Consider the following 22,962-nt stretch of genomic DNA (forward strand, 5'->3'; position numbering starts at 1 on the left):
AATAATAGATTATATTGATTGAGATATAAATTGTTCTAAGATACAATTGATTATATAAGTGAAACTGACTACTTAAGAAATTGATTGATTTTGACTTGAAATATATGTTAGAATCGTGCAACAAAATATCTTTTGTAGGACAAAAGCCAAGATGGGAGAGGGTGAATTGGTTTGATGGTAAAGATTGAAACTTCAAAAGTTTTCCCTTAAAAATCAGTTTTATAAAAACCTTTTTCTTTATTTTAACTTAGTAATCTCAATAGTAAAATAAAGAGTGTAGGGTTAAGAGAATATTGCACGACAACTTTTAATTTTTTTCATATCTAAAGATCCTACTTCCAGTTGTTAATCAACTCAACCAGAGTGATCAACCAAACACGATTAAAAACTGAAAAATACAATCACTAATGCAATGAACAATTTAGAATATGGAAAGAAAACACCTTTCTTTAAGAACCACAAGAGACCATAAACACTCTCCTTGAAGCCACAAAGAATGAGCATCTCCTCTAAATCACACAAAGAATGAAAAACCACCTTCCTTAAGTCCACAAGGAATGAACACCTCCTTTGAATCATACAAAAGATGACCACACATCTTTTGAATCACATAAGAGATGAACAAGCTTACAAACCCTAGCAAACAACAACAACTTATCACTCAAGAGTCACACTTGATGAAATTTAAGCCACCCAAAAGAACTAGGTTTTTCCAAAGTTGTGACAGCAAATTTTCGCAATCTAGCTTTTGTACTTGAACACATAGAGTTTTGCTTAATTTATAGAAGAAAACTTGCTTTTGACTAGTTTAAAAAAAGTCCAATTTGAAATTAGGTCAGAACATGAAAAGCTAATTTTAAAACAGAATAATTGATTATCATAAGACAATGCATAATTGTTTAGGTTCTACCTTTTGACTCTTGACCTGATAATTTAACTATCTTTAATCATATATATATATATATATATATATATATATATTACAAGATTTCAAGAACTAAACTCTTAAGTCTTTTAGTGTAACTCTTGAATCCAAACATTCTTTAACTCTTCAACAATTTTCCACAAATCTCTTTAATTCTTCACCAGTTCTCCATAAATCATCATCATCATCATCATCATCATCAAAACTCTACTCATCTTTAAGATTGTGAATAAGGTATTCATCTTCTTCTTTAACCAACAATATATGGTTGTTTGGGAGTGTTCAGATTTAACTAATAACAAAATAATTGATTATGGATTTTAATAATTGACCAAATCTGTTTTAAAAAGCTTATATACATTATTTATTTGAAAACTAAATATCATGATTTAAAAAAATCATAATAATATTTTTACTGGAAGAATTCAATGATTTTAATATTAAAGAATTTCCATTGAACTAGAGCTGGTATAGATTGAAGATAAATCTATGTTAGTTTGCTATATTATTTTCTTGATCTCAATAATTTTATTGAATTCAATGATTATATAATACAAGTTATATACAAGTGATTATCACTTCTTCTAATTTGAGTATATTGTTTTAAGTTTTTTTCTCTTCACACCTTCTTCTTCTTCTTGCTTTGTTAACTCTTCAAATCTTAATCATCTAACTTTACAAATTTCATAAGTTTTTCCATAATTGTAACCTCATTAATATTTTTCATCTAATTCAAAATGTTGTAACTCTCATCCTCCTCCTCCTTTGCTATTAGTCTTACATTACAAGAAAAACCGTATTTATCGACGACAATAATCCGTCCGTAGTGACACAAATCTGCCAATAAATTAGTATTACCGATAGACTACCGACGACCAAAAATTCGTTAGTTAACACATCGTCGGTAACAATTTACCGACGGATGTTTGAGATCCATCGGTATTTATCGGCGGACTCGTCCTTCAAAAAAACTGTCGATTATTGCTCAACCACTTATTGCTTAAAAAAAATCTCTATTTAGTATTTCTATTATCATTATTTTATATAAAACACGTACAAGACTCAGTTCTTCTACTTAATTATCTTCATTGTTCAACAATAACAAAACAATCCATTTCTTACCCATATATTTAAATCATTAAAAAATTTCATTTAATTGATCTTTTCATTTCAAATTATTAAGGAGAAATAATATCTAAAAATTCCATAATCTGTTGACTTCAACCATCTATCTATATTGTATTCGTCTTTACAAATAAATTACAATGAAAGTTCCTAACTTTCATCAATCATTTTTATCAGCAAAAATATTTTCATTAAATTTAACTTTCATACTCCTACAAGTTGGCTTGAGAGAAGAATAAATCATGATCAATATACTCACACATAATTCATATTCCTCGTATGATTAGTATTCTATGTATTAATAAATAAAAAATGGACTAATGTTTAACATTCATTCCAATCAATCATTAATGGAGATTTTATTTTTCTATCAACATGTTTAAAATGAACTTAGTTCATAAGATTTTTTAAGAAAATATAAAATTAAATAAACTTGTTCATAAAATTAAATTATATATATATAAATTTCAAAAATTAGAAGAAAATATATGAAACAACTTTAAACTTATGCATTTTGTTAAAAACTTTTTCGAAAACATTTATGCAAAAAAGGTATAGTATGAAAGCTGCAACACCAAATAAAGTCCATAAAGTTATAGATATGAACCATCTTTTCCATTGTTCCACCTTTAGTATCTTAGTTTCTTAATTAAAAAGGCAACCACATTTTCTTTTTTCTCTTTTTCTTTTTCTTTAACCTCTCTTTTTGTTCAGTTGAAAGCATTCCCAATTTTCTTTGTCCTTTTTTTTCCCATTCCTCATTGCCTTCTTCTTTCAAAAGTCTAATTCACAATATTGAAGCACCAAAATTTCCAACTTTGGTGAAACCATTTATTTGAATCAAATGCATTACTGGACATGAAACCAAAATCTCTCACTAATTTTTAAATGAATCAATCCAAAAGTCAGAAAATCTACTTTCTGATCAAAACAGATATGACTAAGTCTCTTATCATAACCACCATTCCCATGTTTATTTACTCTTTCCAAACACAACCCACATAAACATTCTTCTTGATCAACAAAAGTTTGATGAAAATTTCCTCCTAAAATGTCTTGTTTGAGTCATGCAACCTACCGACATAACATTTTCTTAACCATTCCTTGTCTTTTTCCTCCTCTTGTATTTCCATTTTCCCACCATCTACGTTGTGTTTCTCATTGGAATATAATATAATTTAAAAAATTAAATAAAAAAGATAAAAATACTGGCTTTCTATTATTAGGTGTTGAATATGGTAGTACATATACAATTTTCTTAAATATTATACTAAACTTTTTTTTTATCGACTTCATCATAAGGTTTTTAAAAGAAATAATTTTTTATAAGGTAAAAAATATATTTATATATATAACTTCAACAAATCAATTTTAATGATTTTTCACTTTTATTTTTCTCTCTTTAGTATATAAGCATACCCTTAAGAAAGAAAATTAATAATATTTTCATAAAGGTTGCGAAAATCTTTAGAAATTAGATATATCTTTTTTCTTGATCATTTTTTTTCTGTGAGATATAATTGTCTCTCATATAATAAGATAGTTGCTAAAACAATCATTTATGATATTATTGACGGTCTTTTGATAAAAACTTTACCAAGAAGATATAAAATAATAAGACTTCAATTAAAGTCACATAAAAAATTATGAAACTATTTCAAATTCAAAACTTTAAACAATAAATTATAAGTCTTTTTCCTTGTGTATAAATCACACTTAATTTTCTAATTGTTGAGATATGGAATTTAAGTTTCTCAATTACACCTGACAGAATAAGTCGAACAAATAACAAATCTTGTTTGGATTTAACCGATAAATCTGATATCATTTTAAAAAATAGAGTTTAAGTCTAACTCAAATCCATCAAATTGACTTATAAGATGAGATTTATTAAACCAATTTATAGTCAATGTGAGATCTCCTAGATCTCCTAGACTAATGATCCACATATAGATTGTGATCCATTTTTATTATTCTTAATGAGTTTTGATTTATATATAGGCTTTGAAAATAATCTATATCATCTTTACCTTCATTATAATCATTAACTGTATAATAAGAATGTTAACATTTTAGCTTAACTTACCCTATTACTATATATAATATGATATAGTTTTCCATCCTTTGATCTCTATTTGTAACTATAGGTTGGTACTAAAAATGGTGGCCGTACAAATAGCACTAACACAAAAATCTAGATAGAAAAATGAGGTTAGTTGTTATGAATGTTATAATATTATAATCCGAAGCGTTTATGAATATGTGTGGAGGAGAAGGTGAAACGTGAAGAAAGAAGGAACCAATGAGAATGCAACAAGCATAGAGAGAGTGGTTTCACAGCATGTGAACAAATCCCACGAATCTGCAGGCCTCAGTTCCTGCTTACACTGCTTTTTTTTCTTTTTGTACACTGACAAATTTCGTGCTTCTGCTCTTCCTCTTCCTCACTATTTTACTCATCTTTAAGCATATTCTCGATCATATGTTTCTTGGCACCACATGACGATAAAACAACTATCCGTACACATACCCCTCTCATAATGCTCTAAAACTCTCAATTTTTATTTTTTTAAACAATATTCACTCACATAGTACACAGGTTAAAATATTATCAGAATAGTACATTGTGTTAAATATTTATATATCTAATACTATTTTTCCAGGTTATTAGAATTCTTCAATTAGGAATTTGAAAACTAAGTTAGAGGAGGAACTCAATTCTCAGGTGGATTTTTATTTGTTTTTCATTTAAGAAAATGGAGAAAGAGAATTTCAAAAAGAAAATTAAGAAAAATAATGCAGTTTAATACGAGTGATAAGGTAGTCTAATCAGTGGCGGACTATCATAGAGGAGGGGCCATGGCCCTCCCAAAAATTTTGATTATTTTTTAATTTATGTGTATTTAAAATTTTTAAAGTTTTTTAAATTATGTATGTTAAAAATATTTGATTTTTTTTATAATTTATGTAATTAAAAATTTTGAAACTTTTTAAATTATGTATATTATTTTAAAAAAATTTAAATTATGTGTAAATATCAAAAATCAAAGAAAATTAAATTAAATCTTTTTTATTTGACTTATAAATCATAATATTTAATATTAATGGATAATAAATTTTGAAATCAAATATAATAAAGAATAAAAAAACTTATTAAGATATTTTTTATTTATCTCCTAATTTCTCACATGTTCTCATCTTTTACTTTTACTTTTATTTTTTTGTATTTTTAAAGAAAAATAATCATTGTCTACTCTTATCTCTTATATGTTTTTTTCCCTCCTTAAAATTTTTTTTGTCTTATTTAATAATGAATATTAGTTTAATAGTTAAAATTATTTTTTATCTAACAAGCTTTTTATATATTCATTTTTAAGAATATAGAAGAAAAAAAATTATACTATGTATTTTTTTTTCATAACCGATTCTCAATTGTAGCTTAATTATCATGAATTTTTATTTTAGTATTTACGTCTCAATTTTTTATTAGATTATGACAAATTATTCTTTAGTCTTAGTCTTTAAAAAAAAAAATTGGTAAAGAATAAAAGAACAAATTATATTTTGAAAATGATAAAAAAAGAAATTGTGTGGAGATGAAAACAAGACAAATTCAACTTTTTCACATATATTTTGAACCATGATACTTCACTTAATTGTCCAATTATAAATTTTTTTTGTTAAAGTTCAAAGAATTACAAGTGAACCATTACTATAATAGAAAAAATATTTTTTGTAATGAAAATTATCAAAACAAGATTGTTGAATAAAGATGGAAGGTGAATTTTTTTTGTGACAATTTGTTTATTTATACTGAAAAAGAAATAGATGAAAATTTTAGTTTTGGTCTAATTATTGATAAGTTCAAAAATATAAAATAACAAATAACAATAATTATTATTTTTTTATATAATTATGATTATATTAAATTATGTATTCATTATATTTACTTTAGTAACAATAATTAAATATATAAATTTTAATTGTATTATTTTGGCTCTCCCTTAATCCAGATCTGCCACCATTGAATCTAATGGTTAAAAAAAAAAAAAGGTCGTGGTAACTAGGACACCGGTAGAGAAATGATTCATCACAATTGTTTTTTACAATAATTGATTCATTGCGGCCATTATTACAATACTGGTAACAAATTTTAAACCCAGGATTTTGTAAAAATGTCTTATCCTTCTCTAACCACAAACCTTATTTTAGCAGCAAATGGTATTTTAGATATTAATAAAATGTGTGAAACATCAATTTATACTTATTATTTTTATTTTATATAATTCTAGCAACAATTACCGGTGCAAATTTTATTCTTTCATACAAACCCACTTTGTTTTTTACAGCTTTTATACAAGCTCTTTTGTATCAAAGTTTTTCAGTACACCAGTTTTCATCTAATTCTATTTGAATGACGTGAATTCATTTAAGCACAAAAAGTCATTTCAAAATTTAAGCACAAAAGGTCATTTAAAAATTGAAGACTTTATTTAAATTCAAATTATTGTACCACTTACATCATAAAGTTTTAATCTCCTTTAATACTCTGGTTATAATAATCGAGTATCTTAAAGAATTTCTTATATTATTTTAACAAAACCAATCATTATAAAGTATTTTATTATAAACAAAATATTTTAAGTTGATATATTATTTGTATTGTATTTTATGTGTTTGCGATGATATGGATCTCTTGTCTATACAACATTTTACATGATCATCTCGGTCTATACAATATCTAGAGTTTATTTGACACGATCTCAATTACTACAACATTTGGAATGTGTCTAACATGATCTTAATTTATAATGATTGAGATTGTTCATTTACATATATTGCAGAGACTACCTCAGTCCATCCCATTGATCATTTTGTAGAATTATCAGTGTTAGACGAAATCATTTTGCCCTATGATGACCGAGGTTACAGTGGACTTGTTGCGTTAAGAACTAAAACATAGTAGAAATCATTGAGCAGGTTAATTATGATAATTATCCATGTGAATCAGACTCAATTAAGTAAGGACTCATAAACCTAATATTAATACCACATTTCACGAGGTAATTGATCATATATTCATTATTACAACATTTATCACACTTCTGCCAATTAACCCAGGTCTTTCACTTGACCATGAGAGTATCTTTTGCACACATGTCTCTTTTTATGACGAAGACCTAGATATGAAAATATTTTTGTAGTTCGATCCTACAAGAACATTATCACTAGCAAAATCAATTTTAAGTTTTAATTCACACAATTATTTATGTAAAAGAAGAAAAATAATTAAGAATAAAAAAATAAACATATCGTTAATTCATTTTACAACACCTAACGTAAGCCAAATAATTCAAGAACAACAGTTTAAAACTCTATCTAATTATTTTTGTAAAACCCTCTTTTTATCTCTGCTCTAATTTAAAAAACGCTGCCCCAAATCAGTTGGGCATAGGGCTGGCCCAGAGGGAGCCAAAGACCCTAATTTGCCATAACACTCTAGTTTCACTCACTTTCAGAAAACATTCGTTCTCACGCTCTTTTTGCTTCCCAACAGAAAGCTCTGTTAGGGTTTGGTTCCCCATCCTCTCCAAGCAAGCTCAAGCTCTTCCACTCCATGTAAGTTGCTTATAGGCTCGTAGTAGTTCCCTTCTAGCTTTATTTTCGTATTTCCTTGGGGACTCACCTCAATAACCTTATTTTGTTTCGTTCCATTGCTTTTCCAGCTCACTAAGTTGTCCCCGGAGCTGTGGTGCTCACTGTTGGGTATACGAGTCTTTTGGACTAGCTCTTTCTCGGTAAGAGAAGCTGGGGTTTCACGTTATTTTTATTTTATGCGATTAATGTTTTGTGAAATATGAGGAAAGATTAGGGAAAACATTAGTTTTTTTGTATATTTATGAGTTAGGGGTTCAAATATTCATGGAACTGTGATATTTGACGTTACTCTTGTATTCTGGATGCGTCGCTCCGTCGGTGGGCGAGTTGACTTGGTTGCTGGGCGACTGTGTATTTTTTTATATGCGCAGTTTTAGTAAAATTGACTTTCCCGACTCATTAACCGTTGGATTGAGCTCAAATTTTGACATTTAGTTCATAACATGCTATTTTATGGTTTCACTGGTTGGATCGTCGATTCGATGTTTGTAGCTTGAGAAATGTGTCACGCATTACTGCAATAATTTTGGTTTTGTGATAATAAATTTTCTTAGGAATTTTGGTGTAAGAATTATGGTTGTGTGTTGTGCTTGATTGTATGGAATTGTAGGTACTTAAATGTTGGCACTCATTTAGTTGGGATCAATACTATTTTGCGATATATGTCTTGGTATGCATTTATAAAGTATGAGATGAATGAATTTGCATGAGTGATGTGATTCACAGATTGTGAATGATAAACTTGGATAAATCTTGGCATGCGATTTCAATGAAATGGTTGGTTATATATGCGGTCATGAATGCGGTATGAGCAATAATGTTACATTGATGGCATGGTATTGGTATGAGGTGAAGTTCTATATCCCTGAATTGGGAAGAATGAGATGGCATGAAATCAATATGGAATATGAATGAGGATGGGTTACAAAGGATGGCGTGAGGTGTTAAATGCATGATCAATATTATTTGTTTGTTTGGAATGTGATTGGTATGTTATCAGTACGTAAATCCACGAGTCTCTAGGTGAGATTTCTTGGTGGTGCTTCAGTGGTCGGGACGTAATTCCATGGCCCTTGTTAGTGGGAGTCCATGGTGGTGCTCCATCTATATAATTTGGTAAGGATTCAAGGTAAGGTTGCATCCTGACACTCTAAGGAATCAGTTAGTCTCACTTAGAGTTGTAACATCTCGGTAGGATATTACTTAAAATAAAATAAATTAAAATAAAATAAATAAACAGGCCGAAATAAAATAGATCATTTATTATAAAAAGCATTTCCCAAAAACATGGGAAAATTCAGACTTTAATTATAACATAATTCCAATATTCGCAATTACATTATTACCAAAAATCCATCAAAGTTCAACATAATTAAGATTACATCAAAAGTCTTAAAATGAAAATCCTTCCAAAATCCCTAGGTAGCCCCTGCATTCTGCCTCTAAGCATCCTTTGGCTCACTTGTCAAATCATCTGCTCCCGGATAACAAGTTATCTGATCATCGCCATACACATACAGATAGGGTGAGCTATGCACAGATATATAAATATATAAAAATAAATATGTCATCCATCCCAAAGAAGATAACAATCACTAAAGTATTTCATTATTTTCAAATTACCCATCCCTGATCTCATAATCCTTCATGAGTCATATGCATGAACTAGGTCTTGGGACTTCATTGTGCTCCCACGAAACTAACCCATTTGTGGTCCAACCCTATGAGCCTATCTTGCTCATAGTCCTGCTCTACAGACTCCTCGTATGTAGTAAATCATCCAAGCCTCCCTCGCTCGGACCATGACACACACACAATCACCATACTATGGACTCCTCGCCCAATAGCAGCCGACGGGAACATAACAGTTCCTTGCCCATCGTGCGTCCGACGCATGTAATCACCATACTAAGGACTCCTCGCCACTTAGCAGCCGACGAGAACTACACAGTTCCATGTCCATCATGCGTCCAACCATCAAGCACATCCTAGACCATTATTGGACTTAGTCCTTCAAGCCCAAACACCACAATTACAAGCATATAATTCCTATAGCTAGGGACACACCAAGCAAAACAGTTTAAATAGTGCACACACAAGCATGGATTCACCACATTTTTGCTTAGGCTAGTCCATCAGCCTCGCTTAAGCCAATCCACCTCGCCTGAGCGAGCGTGAAACAAGGGCTGTACCACTTCATCTCGCTTAGGCGAGCTCTTTTCACCTGAGCGAGACCTTAAGTCGCTCAATACCCAAAGCTCCTCGCTTGGACGAGGATTCAGTAAGAACCAAACACTAAGTCTCATCGCGACCTCGCTTAGGCGAGTCATTCTCGCCTAAGCGAGCATACTTGTCGCTCAAAACCCCAAAACCTCTCACATGGGCGAGAAGTCGCGCTCAAAATGTCCAGGCTTCCTCGCGACCTCACTTGGGGGAGTTTCTCTCTCCTGAGCGAGAGACCAAGTTGCTCAACCCTGTCCCTGGTTGCCTAGGCGAGAAACGTGAACCAGAACAAAAAACGAGACCCTACAACTCTCACTTAGGTGAGATGGACTCGCTTGGGCGAGACTTGCAGGGTTTTGACTCTGTTCACACACCCAATTCGGCCAACCTTTCCCAATTCGCACAACAATTCATACCATTCAATTGAAAAAAAATGCACAATCGTATAAACATAACTTGGGCACAATTTGGTTCCCAAAACCCAAGTTGAACCACAAACCATATGTACAGTATAGTAAACCTCACATTCATCCAATTGATTGAGAAATTTGTTAAAGCAATTGTCACAACACCCAAACCCTTAATCTTCCTCATACATAGCCCGAATTTTATGGCATAAACCCATCAAAGTCATATACATATAACAACAATACAAAAAATAGGATTGCAACTCCCTTAACCTGGACTTCTTGGTTCAAATTGGGAAAAAGATGAATGTTCCTTTGTTGACCACTATTTTGCTTCAGCCTCTTCTTCACACCCAATTCAACCTCTTGTGCACAGATTTTACCTTTTGTAGGTCTCCTAATGTTGGTCCAAAGAGCTAAAACGAAAATTGGGCTTTATTATGGGTTTAATGCCTATTCAATGGTAATTACAAGGTGGTTTTTTAGACCCTCTTGGCTGCCCCATTCTGCTAGGGTTCTCTCTACCTTTCCACATTCACTCCAAACTAAATTTGGTAAAAATAAAGGTTAATTTATGTCCATCAAGGTTTCAACCCGTGACCTTCCACTCATAAAGCCAAAGCATAACCACTATGCCAATTCATATTTAGTGATAACTATTATAATTCTATAATTATGATATCACTCCCTATTCACAAATATATTAACAAAATGATAATAAAACAAATAACACACAACAGGCATATATAAGACTCAAACCCAAGTCCTCTCACACAATTAAGTACTCTCAACCACTTGAGCTAGTACTTTTCCCCGTCACATCAAACAATCTTTAATGCCATAAAGGCTCTTTCTACCCGCATTTATTAATTAATTAATTAATTAATTAATTAATTAATTTTCACGGGTCTTACAAGAGCAAACTGACTCCTATGGTGAGAGTAGCAGGAGGCCTAAAACTCATTAAGGACTAACCTTGTGTGTGGGGGATTGAAACATTGTAACACTTGTAACACTTAGCTCGGGGGTGAGTGTAACATCCCTGGCTACCCCTCCTCGGGCCCCAAAGGCTGTCAGGTTTCTACAGCCCAATGCACCCCAACCCATCACCCTTCTCCGTCCATTCATACTGAGCACAACTGGTAGCATTTGCTGGTGAGCCAGAGGTGTTAAAGGTCAGGTTGGGGGTTCGATTCCCACTGGCAACAACCCACCCAATATGAATGGACGGAGAAGGGTGATGGGTTGGGGTGCATTGGGCTGTAGTAACCTGACAGCCTCTGGGGCCCGCGGAGGGGTAGCTAGGGATGTTACAGTGAGTAGGGTAATCCACCACAAGTCCAAGTATCCGTTGAATCTGACCATATTATATGTAATCCAGATAAGTCGAGTCTGAGTCTAGTGTATTGCTTGAGAAGTCATAACATGATTGGTTGATGAATACTGTTTGGATTGTGTAATAGCATGTGATTACTTGATAAATTGTTTCTACTCTAGCTTACCCTTTGTTTATTTGATTGCTTTGTATGTTGTTCTTCTACTTTTGCGATGATCATCAATTTATTGATGGGAGCAGATGTGAGAGGTACTCTTGGTCAACAAGGAAGAGATGATTCCGCAGCTTAGCCATCTGGGCTGGATTCTACTGCTTTGGACTTTCTTTTTGGGGCTATGGCCCATGTACTAGTCTGTCTTTTGATTTCCTATTTTGATTACTGATGAACATTGTATCTGGTTTAGTTGTGGCATAGTTGTGTGCCTTGGTTATTGAATGGAATAGTGTTTAAACTCCAGGACTGTGTTTCTGTATTATCCTGTGTGACACTTCCTTTAATTCTGATTATAAACTAAATGGGGTGTTACATTTATGGTATCAAAGCAGTTCGTCCTTAGGATGACTTGAGGTTGTGGGTTTGTCATGTCTCGCGGGCGTAAGTTGTCAAGTCTAGTCGAGTTTGTCAATGAAACCAAAAGTTTTAAGAACAGAAAACGTCTTGATAAAGTGATGAGGGTGCACACTCATGACTAGATCAAAGGTTGTTTTTCCTTTCTTAATTCTAATGGTTTGGGGGAGGAAGGGTGACAGACGAAAGGTTTGGTTGTCTATAGATGATGGAGTGTTGCCTTTATGTTCCAGTTGTCCTGTTATGCCTCTGTGTTTCGTGTCTCGTGTATGTAGCGATGAGGGAATGCAGATTGAAGCTCAACTTGACCTACTCACCCTTATTAGGATTAGTGGAGTCTGTGAGGAAATCTCTTGTCTCAAAGGTGCGAAGATGTAGAGGATTATATATTGATAGATGATGATAGTTGAGTCTTGGATTAGAGGGCTGAGAAATGATGTTGAAAGTTAAGAAGCAATGCTTTGGGCTGAGAGAGAGAGGTACAAGATCAAGTTCTAAGATCGTACACCACAAGTTTTAGAAGAAGAGTTGAGTTCAGAGATTAGTATATGAGAAGATATCGGTGTGTGCACATGTGGCAAGGTTTGAGAAATCAACTTGGTTTTACACCTTGACAATGTCTAAGGTTCGAAGTGTAACAGTGTGGGAGGTTTGAGGTTGAGGGTGGAGGCCGTGAACTATATAGGGAAATCAGACATGGAGTTGGAAGCTTATGGGAGGCAGAGCTTTGAAGATCAGCCAAGTGTGATGATGTTATAGGAGAAGGGAGTATACAAGGAGTTATATACCAGATCAATTAAGTAAGGAGTAGTCGGGTCTCCTCAGCGGTAGTAGTTACCCAAGTTAGGAGGAAAAAGGATGTTCTAAGTAAAGTGGCCCACAAAAGAGGAAGGATTGACATTGGATATGAGATGGACGATTTCAAGCATCAGAAGGAGAATCACATAGTTAAGTTTGTTCTTGTAGGGAAGGACAATTAGTAATGCCACAGCACGAGGAAAGGGGGAAGGAAAACAAAAGTTTTGAGTAACTATGAGAGTGTTTGCGATGATTGACACTAAAGTGGCCAGCACAAGTGATCTAATTTAAAAGATACATGTTACAAAGGTGGTGGTTGGATTATGGGTTTTGGCCTCACTTAGGGTCGTACACTCTTTGATGTTGTTAGTATGGTATAGGAGTCATGGTTGTTTGCAAGAAGGAGCTGAGTTTGAGGAGGTGGTTTTGTTACAATAGCGGCCAAGTGAAGATTCGCTCGGGTGTGTGGTGCCTTCGTGGTGATCAAAGTGTTTAAATTCAAACCCAATTCAAATTGTTTCCTTTGCAAGGTTGGGACATAGTCTCAAGGGTGAATTGGTTATTTTCTCAATCTCATTCCAATGAGCTGAGACGACCAACAAGGTGGTGTTCTTTGATTAAAAGGGGATAAGTCAGTGATTGCGAATGAAGTACGAATCAAACTAAATAGTGGGGGGCATAGTGTCACGTGAGTCAGAGTCATCTGACAAAGGAAAGTGAATAATAGACGCAAAGGATCCCGATAGCAGAAGAGTTTGTAGATGTGTTCTGAAGCAAGTACTAGCATTTTAACCTTGGTGTGATGGAGTTCACTTTCGCATTGGTGTCTGAAGGAGGACTTGTGCCAATAATTTCTAATTGGATGGTTCCTACTGAGAATTTGAAGTAAATACGGAAGTGGAGGAGATTTTGGAGAAGTAGTGGCGTATATTAAATATAACGACAAGGATGACTACGAGTTTGGTGAATCTTAAAGGAGAGGTAGTGGGAGGATGGATTGTTCAAGGGTAAATGTTGGATAAGGGAGGATATACTTTTTGGCTTATGGTTTTAAAGGGTGGAAACATGATGAAGGTAAGAAATTTCAAACAGGTTAGCGGTATCATCAAGGTTTAGCAGCGAGTTTTCCAAGTGTGAAGAGACTCCTTCGAATGTTCAAGAGGATTATTGACAAAGGTCAAAGTGACTAGTAAGACATATGGTTTAAAAAGGGTGGATGCGATGTTGAGAAAATAGGATGTTAAAGCTATGAACAGGGGAGTCAAAAGGGCTTTGCAAGTTCCATAGAAGTTTTGGAGGAAGGTTTCTCAACGATGATTGATTCCTTGTCACGACAGACATGAAAGGAGCATCATTTTGAGTAAACAAATAAGTGACTTTGTGTGTTGATCAGAGTAGCGCAACGGGATGACGACAAGTGATACTTATGAAGGGTAAGAGGTGCGTGAAAAGAACTATCTTACTCACGACCTAGAGTATTACTACGACAACCAATTCTTGTTGAACAGCAAAAGTGTCGTTCTTATGAGTATCAATTGAAGATGTTCAGAGAATCATTTAGAGTTGGAATTATGGGGTTACTTAGAGAAAGTTGTGCAAGAGTAGCAGGAGATGGTCTGAGTTATGATTTCAAGTTAGAGTGCCAACTTGGAATTCAGAAAGTGAGAGTAGATGTTTAGCTAGGGAATGGAATTCAAGATCTGTGATTCGACGAGTTAAGAGTAAGGTTTGATTGTGAAACATAAGTGGTTGGGTTGGAAAGAGAATGTGTGAGGAGATTTCATTAGTTTAGTCATCCGACTAGAACTAGTGAGTCTCTCAACAAGGTTGGGGAAGAAGCAATTCAGAAAAATCTTAGTTGAGAAGTATCTTAGAGTTGATAGGTATAAATCAAACTAAAAATTTCAAGTCAAGGAAAGACATGGTTCTAAGGCTTTTGTGGAAGGATGGTTACAAGTTAGTAGATCAGAAATGAAGGTGAGATGCCAAAATGAATTTGGTGGTTGTAAAAGAGGGAAGTTTAATTTGGAAATGGAATGACTTGGTTGTGAATTTTGTTACCATTGGTTGAAATTAGTACAGGAGGCAAGATGTAATGAGTGTCATTATGCACAAAAGTGGTCAAGAGTGTTGATGGTGAGGTAGTAGGCCAGAACTCAATAGTGATCAAGTCAGTGGAGTGATGCATAAAGGAGTGAACAAGGTGACGGGAAGTGATAACGAACATGTTTTAGTTTGAGACTTAAAGTGGTATAAGACTTCCAAGAAAAAAACCTACAAGAGGTAGGGGAGAGCATATGGTGGGTGAGTTAGTATATCAGATACAAGTTAGTTGGGCAAGTATGAGGGAGCAATTCTAGTGTTAAGGTTGCAAGTTGGAAGTTAGTTCGAGTGTAGTGACTAAACCAATTTACATTGTTGGACACATATCGCATAGCACAAAGGTAAAGTTTCCAGTGACTATAGGTGTTGGGGTCATCAAATCGGTCATGTTTAGATGGTGGTTGTCGAAGGACGTGAGGAAAACACGATTTTCTTTCTATCCCATCGGTGAATTTTCGAGGACGAAAATTTTTGTTGTTAGGGACAATGTAAAACCCTCTTTTTATCTCTGCTCTAATTTAAAAAAGGTTGCCCCAAATCAGTTGGGCCTAGGGCTGGCCCATAGGGAACCAAAGACCCTAATTTGTTGTAACACTCTAGTTTCACTCACTTTCAGAAAACATTCGTTCTCACGCTCTCCTTACTTCCCAACAGAAAGCTCTGTTAGGGTTTGGTTCCCCATCCTCTCCAAGCAAGCTCAAGCTCTTCCACTCCATGTAAGTTGCTTCTAGGCTCGTAGTAGTTCCCTTCTAGCTTTATTTTCGTATTTCCTTAGGACTCACCTCAATAACCTTGTTTTGTTCCGTTCTGCTATTTTTCCAGCTCACTAAGTTGTCCCCGGAGCTATGGTGCTCACTGTTGGGTATACGAGTCAATTGGACTAGCTCTTTCCAGGTAAGGGAAGCTAGGATTTCACGTTATTTCTATTTTATGCGATTAATGTTTTGTGAAATATGAGGAAAGATTAGGAAAAACGTTAGTTTTTTTTGTATATTTCTAAGTTAGGGGTTCAAATATTCATGAAACTGTGATATTTGACGTTATTCTTGTATTCTGGATGCGTCGCTCCGTCGCTCGGCGAGTTGACTTGGTCATTGGGCGACTGTGTATTTTTCTGATATGCGCAGTTTTAGTAAAATATACTTTCCCGACTCATTAACTGTTGGATTGAGCTCAAATTTTGACATTTGGTTAATAACATGCTATTTTATGGTTTGAATGGTTGGATCGTCGATTAGATGTCTGTAGCTTGAGAAATGTGTCACGCATTACTATAGTGATTTTTGTTTTGTGATAATAAATTTTCTTAGGAATTTTGGTGTAAGAATTATGGTTGTGTGTTGTGCTTGATTGTATGCAATTGTAGGTACTTAAATGTTGGCAATCATTTATTTGGGATGAATACTATTTTGCGATATATGTATATCTTTGTATGCATTTATAAAGTATGAGATGAAAGAATTTACATGAGTGATGGGATTCATAGATTGTGAATGATGAATTGGATAAATCTTGGCATGCGATTTCAATGAAATGGTTGGTTATATATGTGGTCATGAATGCGATATGAGCAATAATATTACATTGATGGCATGGTATTGGTATGAGGTGAAGTTCTATATCCCTGAATTGGGAAGAATGAGAGGGTATGAAATCAACATGGAATATGAATGAGGATGGGTTACAAAGGATGGCCTGAGATGTTAAATGCATGATCAATATTATTTGTTTGTTTGGAATGTGATTGGTATGTTGTCAGTACGTAAATCCACGAGTCTCTAGGTGAGACTTCCTAGTGGTGCTTTAGTGGTCGGGACGTAATTCCATGACCCCTGTTAGTGGGAGTCCATGGTGGTGCCCCATCTATATAATTTGGTAAGGATTCAAGGTAAGGTTGCATCCTGACACTCTAAGGAGTTAGTTAGTCTCACTTAGAGCAGACTGACTCTTGTGGTGAGAGTAGCAGTTGGCCTGAAACTTATTAAGGGCTAACCTTGTGTGTGGGGGATTGAAACATTGTAACATTTGTAACACTTAGCTCAAGGGTGAGCAGCTCGGGGGTGAGCAGGGTAATCCACCACAAGTGCAAGTATCCGCTGAATCCGACCATATTATATGTAATCCGGATGAGTCGAGTCTAAGTCTAGTGTATTGTTTGAGAAGTCATAACATGATTGGTTGATGAATACTGTTTGGATTGTGTAATAGCATGTGATTACTTGATAAACTGTTTCTACTCTAGCTTACCCTTTGTTTGTTTGATTTCTTTGTATGTTGTTCTTCTACTTTTGCGATAATCATCAATTTATTGATGGGAGCAGATGTGAGAGGTACTCGAGGTCAACAAGGAAGAGATGATTTCGCTGCTTAGCTATCTGGGCTGGATTCTACTGCTTTGGACTTTCTTTTTGGGGCTATGGCCCATGTATTAGTCTGACTTTTAATTTCCTATTTTGATTAGTGATGAACATTGTATCTGATTTAGTTGTGGCATAGTTGTGTGCCTTGGTTATTGTATGGAGTAGTGTTTAAACTCCAGGACTATGTTTCTGTATTATCCTGTGTGACTCTTCCTTTGATCATGATTATAAATTAAATGGGGTGTTACAATTTTTCATGTAGCATCATTCATATATATATATATATATATATATATATATATATAACATTAAAAACTATTATTTTAAAGTACTTGAATAACTGGAATATTTTTGATAAATATTTTTCATACAAATATGTTGGAAGATCAACTCTTGATATACTTTAGAGAAAAACTAACTACCAACATATTACACTATATTTAGCGATATTTGTTACTTAAAAAAGCTAATAAAGGAAAAATAATCTTTTTTTTATAATAATAATAATAGACGAGTTTTACATATGAATTTATCTAATTTGATAAATTAATAATAATAATAATAACATATTAAAAAAAAAGCCTTTATAAAATATAGTGTAATAATTCTTTATTATAAATGCATTTTATTTTCATGGAAAAAAATTGAAAATAGAAAAAAAGAAAAACTTAGTCACCTAACTACTTTCATATTTATTATTTTGTTAGTATATAAAATCATAAAAGAAATATAGGTGTGAACTTTTTAAAATATCAAACTCTTTTAATAATTAAAGTCACATCAAAGTTATGGAGTGCTTACGAGCATTATAATTACACAAGTAAGCTGCAATATCATTCGGTGTTGGTAGAATTAACCCCTAGCAAATTTTTATCAAAAATTAATTTAGTAATTTAAATTGCATATTCACTGATTATTTTACCTGCATTAAGCATATTTTGAACTTATAATTGAGAATATTCTTAAGATACACAGGACATTTTTATCTTTATCATGCAAATTATTTCACTTGTTTTAGTTGGTGATACATAATACAACAAATTTCATACACAGTTACAATAATTTCACCAATACCCAATTTCTATTAGAGTTAGTAAGAGTCTTGAGTCCCTTACATCTGTTTAACCTGTCCTTAACAGTTTAAATTTTAGATATTTAATTTAATTAATAAAAAAAGAATTTTAAATATTCATTTATCCAAAACAAAAAGTGCATTTAGGGTGAAGATAAATATTCTTATATTAATATAGTGACTTGACTTACAACTAAATTAGGTGTGAGGAGTTATTTAAGGGACTTATGTATAGACAAAACCAAGGGAATAGATTCAAACATCTATCTACCTTACCTTGCAGAACATACTATTTCTACAAACTCCTACCACAGCTGAAAATGGAAAAGATAATGCAAAAACGAGAAAATATGAAAAGAAAAAAATGGGGAGAAAAAAATCCAAAGGCGTGATAATCACAAATGTAAAATGTTGTCGGAAAGCAGCATCATCAAGTGCTATGATCCTCACACATTTCGATACATGATTGGGTGAAGGTCACGTCACAGATTCAACTGGGAACGATTGGGCCACGTTTTGAGACGAGTGTGGTTCCAAATTTATATTTTGGAAATATTATAATTGAGAGAAAAGTCCAATAATACGCAGCAGTGAGAGAGAGTGTGTTCTTAAATTCGGACCCGTGTCGAGGCGGCACTACACAAGACACTTGTCGACACCACCACACTCCCCAATTTCAAGATCGCTGCGACACGACACTCCTTACTCCTAGAGAGTCCAACAACGCGTTTGATCAGTGAATGAACAAAAACACTCACCCGAGGTAACTTTAATTTTAATTTCCCTTTCGTCCTCACAGTCACCTCCATTGTTTTCCTCTTCATATCCATATCTGAGCCATTCCCACGCTCTTTTAGTTCGCTTTCCATTTCCTTTTGTTTCTCCGGTCCTCTTTCTTTATATGGTTCTTTCCTCCCAACTAATTTTAGTTTAATCGATATGGGCCTTTTGGGTTTTTCCGATCGCCGCGAGGCTCTGTGGCGTGGAGAATCAGCGGAATTGGATAAGGCTTAGTTGTTGCGGTAGTTTTTTTTTTTTTTTTTCGGGTGTGTGGAGCAAGGGAGTTTCGTATCCATAATTGGATGTGAAATTTGTATAATATTGACAATTACTTTTTTAAGATAAAAGAAAATTGGGTAGGAGATGGTGACGCGTCTGAGAGATTTTTTGTGATTTCGCCCGAAAAAGGAAGTTGGGTTCTGTTAAACTCTTAAAAAGGGTGTTGGTATCTCGCAGAAATTACTTAACTTTTTAATTTGAAGCATTTGAAAAATTAAGTTCTATCTACATCATCAGATTTTGTGTTAGGTTAATTTAATCTAACTTACAAAACTACTAAGATATTTTCACCTGGTCAAAATACATAAATAACAGACAGCACAACGTTTAGATCTGACTTCTCTCTACAATTCAATCATAGTAGGCTTCAGTGTTTCACCATGTGCACTGCTTTGGATTTTTGCGCTTTAGATGAAATTTTTTCCTAGCTGTTTTGCTACTGATCCTTAAAAAAGATGGAACAGCGTTCTGCCTGAATGTTTTGTTTTTAAGGATTGTGGGGTGGGATTAATAATGATCTCTTTTAGTAACTTTATCAGTGAATTGCTTTAATTGTCCCAATGTTTTTTATTCTTTATAGTTGTTCTGAATCCAAGGAAACCATTCCAAATCAGTGTCTGAAAACACCCCACGATCTACTGAGGCATGATTGCTACCTAAGACAAAGCTTGCTTAAGTAAAGCTCTAACGTCTGCTTCAAGGTTTGGAAAGTGAAAGCAAAGATGAACTTCAGGAACTACGATGATAATAACCCCACTTGGGATGCCATGCATGGGAAGACACCGTCGGCAAATGTTGGTTCTCTGCTGAGACAGCCATCATCAGTATACTCCCTTACATTTGATGAGTTTCAGAGCACCATGGGTGGGGTTGGGAAGGAATTTGGGTCCATGAACATGGATGAACTCTTGAAGAACATTTGGACAGCTGAAGAGACTCAGGCCCTGGCATTTTCAGCTGGTATAGGAGAAGGCCACAACCTTAACTCAGTCAGTGGTGGTTTGCAAAGACAGGGTTCTTTGACATTGCCAAGGACTCTTAGTCAGAAAACAGTAGATGAGGTTTGGAGGGACTTGATCAAAGATAGTGGTGGGACCAATGATGGGAATGGCAATGGCAATGGCAATGGTGGTTCATCCATTCCTCAAAGGCAACCAACATTGGGAGAAATGACCTTAGAGGAGTTTTTGGTGAGAGCTGGGGTGGTGAGAGAAGATGTGCCTCAACAACAACAAATTGGAAAACCAAATAACAGTGGATGGTTTGGTAACTTTCCTAGACCAAACAATAACAATGGCCTACTTCTTGGTTTCCAACAACCTAATAGAAGTAATGGGAATATGGGTGAGAGGGTGGTGGAGACCAACAATAACTTAGCTCCCAAACAACCTCCTCCTTTACCTCTAAACTCAAACCACTCTCACCGACCGACACAACATCCACCACCACTTTTTCCAAAGCCTGCAAATGTAGCTTTTGCTGCTCCTATGCATTTGTTGAATAGTGCTCCACTTGCTAGCCCTGGCAGAAGAGGAGGGTTGATTGAGCATTCATTGAATGTTGGAATGGTTGGTTTAGCCTCGGGTAATCCAGAGGCTTCTCCCTCAAGGAAAATATCATCAGATGTAATTACAAGAACTAATGTAGACAACTCTTCACTGTCTCCAGTTCCTTATGCAATCAACAGGGGAAGAAAATGCAGCGCTATAGAGAAAGTGGTTGAGAGAAGACAAAGGAGAATGATAAAAAATAGAGAATCAGCTGCCAGGTCACGGGCTCGTAAGCAGGTTAGTACTCATCACTGCATTAGTTCCACTGTTCTAACATATACTTAGAGAGAAGTAAGGGTAAAACATGTTTTTATTTTTTAAACCATCTCAGAATTAAGTTTCAGCTCAAGCAGTATTAATAAATTTTTAATTTTATATTTATACAAAATTATGTGACTTTAATTTCTTTTGAAAAGATAAACCATTTTGAGAAAACATTCTTTTGTTTCTCACTCATACAAAAATGTTAGTTTTATTCTAAAGATTTTTACAGAAAAAAAAAAATGTTCACTGTTTCTATCTGGTCATTATGCGTTCTTGTCAACAACAATCTAGTGATTTACTGTGTGGGTGGATCTTCTGTAAGTCACGTAACTATAATATTCTATCTCTTGTGAATGGCAGGCCTACACTTTCGAACTGGAAGCTGAAGTTGCAAAACTTAAGGAAATAAACAGAGAATTGCAAAAAAAACAGGTATGCTGTCATTCTGCGCCAAACATCCTTATCACTTATCAGTAAAATGTGTACAAAGGTTTTGGCTTTCTCTGATTACAATTGGTTTGTTACAGGCAGAAATTAAGGAAATGCAGAAGAACAAGGTATAATCTGTTTTGCATATGATTCTCTGCCAATGTTCTCTTCATCAAATGCCTCTTTTTTCCTCACTTTTTTCTACTGGTTAACACCAATATAGAAATTTACCGACACAGATTATTTTTGAATTTATTTTCACAGTTTGAAAGCCAAATAAACTTTATTTATTTGTTTATCTTATCAGGATTCGGACCCTGCATGCCAGCCAAGGATAAGTAAAATACAATGCTTGAGAAGGACACTGACAGGACCATGGTAGTGGTAGACAATGTGAGTAATTTGTTTGAGTAACAGATATACGAAGGAAGTCATTGTTGTGTCATAAGGATCGAAGTATGTTTGTGAACTGTAAGGTAATTGCAGCAGTCCAACACTAGATAGGGTGGTAGCTAGCTATTATTAGTTTTATGTATAGGAACTAGGAGTGGTGAGTTGTACATTGTTAAACATGTATCTTCAAATAATGAATTATTATATGTGTTTGAATGCTATTTTCTTTTCTATTGCAGGATGATAAGATAACTCAAGCTTATTAGACTGTCTCTAATCTCATTGATTACATTGAAAACACTATCATTATCAATTTGAATGCTTTCTTAGTAATCAAGACTAAGACCACTACAATGCTTTGAAGCAAAATTAAAGTCACTAGTGATCTTTGTTGTTTTTTGGCCTAGAGATTACCAAATAGTGTAAAGATATTATTAATCTGCGTTAATTCTTGCTCAACATCAAATTTGAAGTTGAATGAGCGTAATGAAGGACCTCTTACTAAAGTTTCCAAGTATAGAAGCCACATGATTGCTTATGTATACTTCTTAACTAACAATGACTGACAGGTATCATGATACTTGGACATATCTGCAGTTTAAATTGCTTAATGTGCTTGATTATAAACAGAATATTCTTTTTGTAGACATTTATTTTGTAATTACTTGTTTAGTGCAAATATATTTTAAGTA

The 22,962-nt window shown here is 34.1% G+C and overlaps 1 protein-coding gene across 2 annotated transcripts; it reads left to right on the top strand.

Annotated features, from left to right (window-relative positions):
• Positions 1 to 19,139: 19,139 nt before the first annotated feature.
• Positions 19,140 to 22,517, top strand: LOC114178428 (bZIP transcription factor 46-like). 2 transcript variants are annotated; one of them, XM_028064326.1, is made up of 5 exons: positions 19,140 to 19,338; positions 20,215 to 21,421; positions 21,809 to 21,880; positions 21,976 to 22,005; positions 22,185 to 22,517. In XM_028064326.1, exons 2-5 carry the CDS (start codon positions 20,357 to 20,359, stop codon positions 22,257 to 22,259), a joined length of 1,242 nt encoding a protein of 413 aa, XP_027920127.1. In that variant the 5' UTR covers positions 19,140 to 19,338; positions 20,215 to 20,356; the 3' UTR covers positions 22,260 to 22,517. The 2 variants fall into 2 exon arrangements, with proteins under 2 accessions (XP_027920127.1, XP_027920128.1); XM_028064327.1 differs by having other exon boundaries at positions 21,809 to 21,877; positions 21,972 to 22,005.
• The last annotated feature ends 445 nt before the right edge of the window (positions 22,518 to 22,962 follow it).

This window comes from Vigna unguiculata, chromosome 3 (genome assembly GCF_004118075.2).
Source record: "Vigna unguiculata cultivar IT97K-499-35 chromosome 3, ASM411807v1, whole genome shotgun sequence".
Taxonomy (NCBI): Eukaryota; Viridiplantae; Streptophyta; class Magnoliopsida; order Fabales; family Fabaceae; genus Vigna; species Vigna unguiculata.

Coding starts and splice junctions, on each gene's coding strand:
- LOC114178428 (XM_028064326.1), top strand. CDS start 20,357: ATGAACTTCAGGAACTACGATGATAATAACCCCACTTGGGATGCCATG. Junction 21,422..21,808: donor GGTCACGGGCTCGTAAGCAG/GTTAGTACTCAT, acceptor TGTGAATGGCAG/GCCTACACTTTCGAACTGGA. Junction 22,006..22,184: donor AGGAAATGCAGAAGAACAAG/GTATAATCTGTT, acceptor TTATCTTATCAG/GATTCGGACCCTGCATGCCA.